The 10,000-nt window shown below is 34.5% G+C and overlaps 1 protein-coding gene across 1 annotated transcript in view; it reads left to right on the forward strand.

Moving 5' to 3' along the window:
* Nucleotides 1-715, forward strand: part of LOC137617627 (aspartate and glycine-rich protein-like) — a 14,563-nt gene extending 13,848 nt beyond the window's left edge. Inside the window, exon 2 of the mRNA XM_068347633.1 lies at nucleotides 445-715. Coding sequence (XP_068203734.1) covers nucleotides 445-715 — 271 coding nt within the window. The remainder of the gene's footprint in view (nucleotides 1-444) is intronic.
* The last annotated feature ends 9,285 nt before the right edge of the window (nucleotides 716-10,000 follow it).

Raw genomic sequence — 10,000 nt, forward strand, 5'->3', positions numbered from 1 at the left:
GAAAGGAACTAACGATTTTGAGCGGGACTCAAACCCCAATCTGGTGATCACCAGGTAGAGACCTTACCAGTAGGTCACAACAAGCTCTTTTTGAAGAAGCTGGTTAAAAATGATTAAACTTCGTTTGCCATTTATATTTACTAATGGTAATAAGAACAAGAATCAATAGCAACGCAGAGACAACTTAATCATGATTAATCAATTAATTAGCTAATTATAATGGTGTAATCAACTAAGGGATGTTTAAAACAAGCGAAATATTTTTGTCTTGATAGTGAGTGTGATTATTCAATAAGACATTAGTTAATCGTCTCTTAAACATCTTCGAATGATCTTCAACCAAATATTTCTTTCCATCCAATCTTGACGATATACAAACCCAGACAGAGCTTACAGCTTCCTAAGTGTGATTAAGTAGAGGATAGTGAACCATGACTACGACAGTGATGATGATGACGACGATGACTTAGATGACAATAACAACTTCGACTACGATGACTTAGATAACGATGACGATGATGACAATGACTACAACGACGATGATAAGGACGACTTCGCCGACAATGACTTCAGTGACGATAACTTCGACGACAATGACTTCAGTGACAATGACTTCGACGACAATGACTTCAGTGACGATGACATCGACGACAATGACTTCAGTGACGATGACTTTGACGACTTCCATAACGAGGAAGACGACAACTTAAGATGAATTCAGTGTTAAAGACTTCAGTGCCGATTACTGCGACGACTTTGATAACGACAAAGACGATGATTAACGGTAATTTCGGTGACGATGACTTCGATAACAACGAAGACAACAACTAATGATGACTTCGACAACAATGACTTTGATGACGATGACTTTGATAACGACGATGACATCGCGTCGATGACTTCAATAACAATGAAGATGACTACTAAGATTTCGAAAAACAATGACTTTGGTGACAATGACTTCGACGACTTCGATAACGATGAAGACGAAGACTAACGATGATTTCGACGACAATGACTTCGGTGACGATGACTTTGACGACTTTGATGACGACAAAGACAACAACTAACGATGACTTCGGCGACAATAACTTCGACGACGATGACTTTGACTTCGACGATTTCGATAACGACTTCAATGACTACGGCTTCAATGACAGAGACTTCAATGACTACGAGTTCAATGACAAATACTTTGAAAACGACTACTTTGACGCCTTTGACGACGACGATGACTTCGATAACGAGGAAGACATCGACTAAGATTTTGACAACAATGACTTTGATGACGATGACATCATGTAACAACAAACTGATGTATTACAACAACAAATGCAGGCAAACAACAGCAAGAGAATCCAATGGTTGGTGTATGTACAGAAGATTGTTTTAGATTTTTTCTAACGACATAAAAGGAAGGAAATTGACATCGGTCTGGAAATAAAAGAAGCAATAGGAATGGAACCACAGCTGGTGACTACAATCAATATGAGCCAGTAATTGAATTGCCAGGAAGAGAACGTGCGGCTGGTAGGCGAAAACCTGGTTTACAAAGCCAGCTACCAGAACCTGGTATGTAAGCTGGTCCATCCACATACACTGTAACATTATTGCTTTTTTTTATCTCTCGCTTGACCCCGCAAAGATAATAGAAAACCGTTTAAGCTTGCCATCGCATGGTTTATACTGTTTGAATATTGCGTCAGTCATGAATTTTGTGCCATTCTTGCTCCCAACTGTCTATATATAAGGTTGTTGTCTTTTTGAATAAATTTCAACTGCATTCACCTCGCCTCTGTGTTAGTTGTGATGGCCTGTTTGTAAACTACTTGCCTGGTGATCGCCAGACTGGAGTTTCGAGTCCCGCTCAAACCTGTTACTTCATTTGGTTGCTGCAACCTTACCATATTGTGAGCTAAGCATGGGGTGTTTGGGGGAACCTATATCTGCTGGGTCATCAGCAGCCATTGGCGGGCCATCCTTGATCCTAGCTTGGGTGGAGAGGGGACGTGGTCGCTGATTATATGTATATAAGGTCAGCCTCTAGGGCAATGTCCTTCATGATAGGGTAATGTCACTGTCCCTTGCCTCTGCCATTCATGAACGTAATATATAAGGTAGAAGATAAAGCAATGTACTTATTTCTTCATAATATCAGGTAGTAGCACCTTGCGTTATAGAGGAGGTAGTTTGTCCTGATTATTAAGGTTAGGAATTTGTAGCTTTGGTTATAAAGACGATTGATTTAGTATTTCGTTTCCTTGTTTCCTTTCCTCACTGAGCTACTGTTCCCTGTTGGAGCCCTTGGTCTTAGAGCATCCTACTGTCCCTACTAAGGTTGCTGACAGAATATCCTTTCCAAAACATTGCTCCCAATGGTTTTTCTACTCCTTATTAAACTCTAATTTTGGATTCTAATTTTCGTCTTGCAATTCCTACAAATCTCATCAGCAGAAGCTGATGTGTGTGTTTATGTGTGTGTGTAAAATAACAGATAGACTCATTACTTAGGTTTGACAAAATGATAATAATGATAATAATAATGAAAATAATAATATTAATGATAAGATAGTATTATTATTATTATTATTATTATTATTATTATTATTATTATTATTATTATTATTATTATTAAGCCAGAAACAAATGGAATCAAACTTTGTAATAGCACAATAACTTGAAATTTACAGCTAATATGGGCAAGACAACAACAACGACAACAACAACAACAACAACAACATTAATTTTGATAATCATGTCTGTAATGAAAGAATTACAGACATATAAATTATTATTACAAATCTCCAGTTACCCCAGTCTTAAATTTAAATAATGAAAAATAGTTTCTTTTCCTTTATCGAAGCTTGAGAATGGGAGAATCATACAAAATAAACTCCGAGATAAGATAATAATCCAGATAAAAGCATAAACAATCGAAATAACTACAAAAATAAACTAAAAAACAAATAGATTATATGAGCCTGAGAAGACCCGTTGGAGAAACGACCAGACCCAATGAACAGAATTAGCACTGCGGTTTTTTCCCCGAGCGGATTCATAACGAACAAAAACCGCCCTTTTGAGATGGGACAATAAAGGTTAAATCCGCTTGGAAAAAAAAGCTTAATTAGCGTCCATTACCTAAAAATCTAATTGCAAACGAACACATGGGGTCACACAAGCTTATCCAACAGGCTTCTAATTAGGGAAGGAGAACGGGGGGGGGGGGGGGGGGGGAGTGGGGCCTTTGAAAAACTTAGCGATGAATTACGTGTGTGCATACACGTACAAACATACGCATGGGCTAGTGAGTGTATGTGTGTGCGTGTTTATACACAGTATATATGTATGCGTGTATATATATATATATATATATATATATATATATATATATATTTATATATAAATATATATATGTATATATATAAATATATATATATATATATATATATATATATATATATATATATATATATATATATATATATATATATATATATATACATATATATATATACATATATATATATATATATGCATATATATATATATATATATATATATATATATATATATATATATATATATATATATATGTATACATATATAAGTAGATACTTAATGAAAACTGGTAATACTTCCATTCTAGAATAAAAAAAAATGAAAGTTTGCGTATTGCCATAATCAGCAAAGCTGTTCTAGTCGGGGCCACCCATACTAGGTTGGTGTGCTGTGAATCAGACGAAAATCTCCCACCATTACCAATCCGCAGCTTTGTGATGACATTTCTGAGACGTTTGGCCTGAAGTGGACTGAAATGGCTGTATTTGTTGTTGTTGTTGTTGTTGTTGTTGTTGTTGTTGATGATACTTAATATAATTGATTGTTTATATATATATATATATATATATATATATATATATATATATATATATATATATATATATATATATATATATATATATATATATTTATATATATATATATATTTATATATTTATATATGTGTGTGTGTATGTTTACATATGTAAGTTTATGTTTGTGTGTACATACACGCATTAAACATTGAAAATGAAGGGAAAAAACTGAAACAGCAAACTATTATTATCATTTACCAAGATTCAACCATAGCTGGAAATGAAGGATGCTATAAGCCCAAGGGCCCTAACAGGGAAAATAGCTCAGCGAGGAAAGAAAATAAGGAAATAAACTACAAGAGAAGTTTAAGAACAATAACAACATTAAAATAAATCTTTTATATATACACTATAAAAACTTTAGAATAACAATAGGAAGAGAAGTAACAGAATAATGTGCCTAAGGTTACCCTCAAGCAAGAGAACTCTATCCCAAGACAATGGAAGACCATGGTACAGAGGCTATTGCACTACCCAAGACTAGAGAACAATGGTTTGATTTTGGAGTGTCCTCCTAAAGAGTCTCTTCTACCCTTACCAAGAGGAAAGTAGCCACTGAACAATTACAGTGCTGTAGTTATTATTATTATTATATTATCATTATTATCATTATTATTATATGCTAAGTCACAACCCTAGTTGGAAAAGCAGGATGCTATAAGCCCAAGGGCCCCAACAGGGAAAATAGCCCAAGGAGGAAAGGAAATAAAGAAAACTAAAATATTTTAAGTATAGTAACAACATTAAAATTAATATTTCCTATAAAAACTATACAAACTTTAAAAACAAGAGGAAGAGAAACCAGATAGAAGTGTGCCCGAGTGTACCCTCCAGCAAGAGAACTCTAACCCAAGACAGTGGAAGACCATGGTACAGAGGCTATGGCACTAAACAAGACTAGAGAACAATGTTTTGATTTTGGAGTATCCTTCTCCTAGAAGAGCTGCTTACCATAGCTGAAGTCTCTTCTACCCTTACCAAGAGGAAAGTAGCCACTGAACAATTACATTGCAGTAGTTAACTCCTTGGGTGAAGAAGAATTATTTGGTAATCTCAGTGTTGTCAGTTGTATGAGGATAGAGGAGACTCTGTAAAGAATAGGCCAGACTATTCGGTGTCTCTGTAGGCAAAGGGAAAGAACCGTGATCAGAGAGAAGGGTCCCATGTAGTACTGTCTGGCCAGTCAAAGGACACTATAATTCGCTAGCGGTAGTATCTCAACGGGCGGTTGGGCGGTTTAAGTTAACCCTTAAACAAAGAACTGTTTTGGTAATCTCAGTGAATGAGGAAAGAGAAGAATGTAGAAAGAATAGGCATCACCATTCGGTGTATGTGTAGGAAACGGAAAAAAGAGCCGTAACCAAAGATAGGGATCTAATGTAATACTCTCTGCACAGTTAAATGAGCCAATAACTCTCTAGCGGTAGTATCCCAACGGGTGGCTGGGGCCCTGGCCAACCTACTACCTACAATAAGAAAAAAACGTTGTAACTCTGTAAGACAACGACATCAATTACCTCTCCTTTCTTAAGACAGAAAAAAAAGAAAGTTAAAGAAAAGAGAAGACGTCAGACGAAACTCCATCTTGTGACTCAGCTCGGGTTCCGACAGACCTTTGAGAGAAGAAGAAAGTTTGAATTGTCTCTGTCTCGTCTTTTCTTACCGCTAAACAATATGGCCTTATTCTCAAGTTGTAATTGGCCTCAGGAGGAGGGTGAGAGAGAGAGAGAGAGAGAGAGAGAGAGAGAGAGAGAGAGAGAGAGAGAGAGAGAGAGAGATGAATGAAATGATAAAAACCTTTTAAAGTTTTTTTAAAGTTTGACTTGACTTTGAAAATTTAGATGGAATTAATAGTGACAGTTATTTCTAAGACCGCAGTAGTGTCCTACAAACAAAGAGAGAGAGAGACAGAGACAGAGAGAGAGAGAGAGAGAGAGAGAGAGAGAGAGAGAGAGAGAGAGAGAGAGAGAGAGAGACGATTGAAATTAAAAATCCTTTCAAAATATTTTAAAGTTTGATTTGATTTCGAACAATTAGATTGAATTAACATTGCCAATTATTTATAAACCAGCAGTTATCTCAGAGAGAGAGAGAGAGAGAGAGAGAGAGAGAGAGAGAGAGAGAGAGAGAGAGAGAGAGAGAGATATGAAAGCCCTATTAAATCCAGCTTGCATTAATGATATTATCTGATGCCAGAGCTGGGAGTGACCACAGGGATGCTGTGTTCTCTCATCTCCGTTGATAATGAACAAACTCCCACTCTATTATTTGATGCCAGCAAATCCTTTCCAAATGTCAACAGTTAATTATAAATGGAGGACTTTTTTGATGAACAGGGTCTTTTAGGGATGGATCTGTTTCATGTATGTTTCATACGTGTAGATATACATTTAAAAAAGGTTATACATTACTATATGAGTGTGCTTGGAAATATGAATGAAGTATGTATAGATTTATAAATTTTTAGGTATACACACACAAGGAAACATTTAACTTGACCCTACAAGGAAACGATCAACTTGACTCTACAAGGCACAAGAAGAGTTGGAAGACCCAGGCCTACATGAAGCTCGAAGTAAGAGATGATGAATGGAGAAGTATTGAATTAGAAGCTCAAGATAGGGACGACTGGTGAAATCTAACCGAGGTTCTTTGCGTTAATAGGCGTAATGTGAAATGATGATGATAGTATATATATATATATATATACATATATATATATATATATATATATATATATATATATATATATATATATATATATATATATATATAGATAGATAGATAGATATCAACAACAATGGCATTCAATAGGGAATTCTACCATGAGAATATATATCCAATGGAATTCATTTATGGTAATAGCTTCTGGCTGGGCAGAGATTCGGATGAGATGGTTTTATTTCAAGGCTAAGAACAGATTCCTGAATTCGAAAGGAATATGTACGGTGACTTGTCATAAACTTATATCTCTCTTGATAGCTCATTTGGTAGAGTCCTCGCAGGTATGATATCGGCTGGGTGGCACGAGTTCGAATCTCTGCCCAGCCAGAAGCTATTACCATAAATTAATTCCAGTAGATGATTATTCCAAAGATAGAATTCGGTATTAAATGCCATTGTGGTAGATATATATATATATATATATATATATATATATATATATATATATATATATATATATATATATATATATATATATATATATATATATATATATATATGGTCAGTCTGAAGGGCATTTTCCTGCTAGTTAAGACAATGCCACTGTCCTTTGCCTCTGCTACTCATGAACGGCTTTTGAATTTCAAAAACTCAATATTCTATTCCCTTTTCCCCTTATATTTCGAAACAAATCCAGCTGCTCCCCGACTTACTATCCAATCCCTTTATCCAATCCTATCCTTTTTATCCCGATCCTATTCCTCGCCCGCTACATAACATTTCAAACGAAGCGTTCATTATTTAACGTAATCCAAAACCATTACGTTACAGAATAATAAATATTTTTGTACCCTATTCCATTACCCTAATGAACTTTGTATACGACTCTTGTACATTAATCCGGCGATATTAATGACTTTAGTAATAAATATTGCAAATGCCAACGCCATATCACTTAGCGCTTGCAAGTGAACGGAAGTCTTTGTGGAGGTGAGTTCTTAAAGGAGAACACATGTTCACTATTTTCTCATGTTTGTTATTATTTGTTTCATTTGTGAGGATGCTTAACAAGATATTCTCTCTCTCTCTCTCTCTCTCTCTCTCTCTCTCTCTCTCTCTCTCTCTCTCTCTCTTTTTCTAGTCCTTTGCAGGACAAAGGCGCCAGCCATGTCCCTAGTCTTGTCTGGGGTTTGGTCAGTTTCCATGACAGCGCTGGCCTCTGCACACACAAACATACACACAAACAGGGGAGAAAACATAACCTCCTTCCAACTTCGTTGGATGAGATAACAAATTGATCCACCTCTTATCCCTTCCAATAAAAAGATAAATAACATTTAGTCATTTTCCAAAAAGATAAAAAAGATAAATACTCTCTTCCGGTTCGAATCAACAATGGGTTCTGAAACCAACCTACAAAAATATATATATAAATAAATAAAATGCATCTAATCTTTTCCATATCCAACTTATCATCACCCGAAGTATAACTAAACACTCCAATATCTAATCATATAATCGCAACGCATAAATAGAAGCCACCCAATGGCCCATCAGCCGTTCCCAGAATCTTTCGTCACTAACCAATTTGTTTACATCCGATTTCGGTTAGCGCAAGTTTTCGTTCAGTGCGAGCGATATATGATTGCCACTGTACACGAGGGCAGCGTATTGGTAGCTCCGTATGTCAATTAATTTCAAAACACACAGAGCGGAATAATTGAAACTTTAGATATGACTATTGGAGAGAGAAGAGGGGTATGTAGATTTCTTTTATAAATACGTTTTATTTGTGGTTTTTTCTTTGTAAGCAAGGGAAGAGTGTGCTATCTGATGTGTGATATTTTTCGGAGTGTTGATGATAGAGATTCTTATTGGGTATATATATATATATATATATATATATATATATATATATATATATATATATATATATATATATATAAATTTCTACCTCATACTTGGGATCGAACGCTGGCCCCTTCTAATGAAAGGCCAGGTCAAAACCAACCATGCCACGAGAGGCCATAAAAGAAGTCGGAACCTAACTGCTACCCAGCTGTTAAGGATTTACCTGGCGAAACATCAGTCTCTTACCAGCGAGTTTTTACCCGACTTACCGGCCCACCACGTGACACAATTGGTAGTAATTCATTCAAATTACCCCTAATGAGTCAATATTAGTCGGGTAAAAACTCGCTGGTAAGAGATTGATGTCTCGCCAGGTAAATCCTCGGAAAGCTGGGTAGCGTTAGGTTCCGACTTCCTTTATGGCCTCTCGTGGCATGGTTGGTTTCGACCTGGCCTTTCATTAGAAGGGGCCAGCGTTCGATCTCAAGTATGAGGTAAAAATTTATTTCTATTTGAACGCGATGTTGTGTTGATATTTATCCATATATATATACATATATATATATATATATATATATATATATATATATATATATATATATTTGTGAATATGTATATTATATAAATATACATATATATATATATATATATATATATATATATATATATATATATATATATATATATATATATATGTGTGTGTGTGTGTGTGTGTGTGTGAGTGTATGTGTGGATTTTTAAACACTTACTGTATATAAACACATGTATATGAATATATAAATATATATATATATATATATATATATATATATATATATATATATATACTCATATGAATATATATATATATATATATATATATATATACTCATATGAATATATATACATATATATGTATATGTATATGTATATGTATATGTATATATATATATATATATATATATATATATATATATATATATATATATATATATATATATATATATATATATATATATATATATATATATATATATATATATATATATATTCATTCAAGCGTACACAAGCAAATACTCATAACATCAAACATTTATCAAGTTTTTGTCGAAGTATTTCCCAAAGCAACAAAGGAGAATAAATATTTTTTATATTCATGTTGAATGTAGGGCCCGAGGCAAAAGAAAAAAAATGAAAAACATATTCCCTTTACTTCCATTATTTTATTTTTGCCCTTGTTCATAGAAAGCGATAAAGGCAGGGTGCCTAAACGCCTGGGGAATTCGCATAAATGTGTGTGTGTGGGGGGGGGGGGGGGGCGGGGGGGGGGGGCGCTTGTTTTTGGGAAGGGGTGTTAGTAATGGGTTAGAAATTATGTTAAGTTTACTTTTAATTTTTTAATTACTTGGTTTGAACGCTTTGATAACAAGAGTGTTCGACTGTGAGGTCTAGATTGGGATGGTGATGGGTTTAATGTGGTAACGTATCGTGTGTGTGTGTTTGTACATATATATATATATATATATATATATATATATATATATATATATATATATATATATATATATATATATATATATATATATATA

This window comes from Palaemon carinicauda, chromosome 23 (assembly GCF_036898095.1).
Source record: "Palaemon carinicauda isolate YSFRI2023 chromosome 23, ASM3689809v2, whole genome shotgun sequence".
Taxonomy (NCBI): Eukaryota; Metazoa; Arthropoda; class Malacostraca; order Decapoda; family Palaemonidae; genus Palaemon; species Palaemon carinicauda.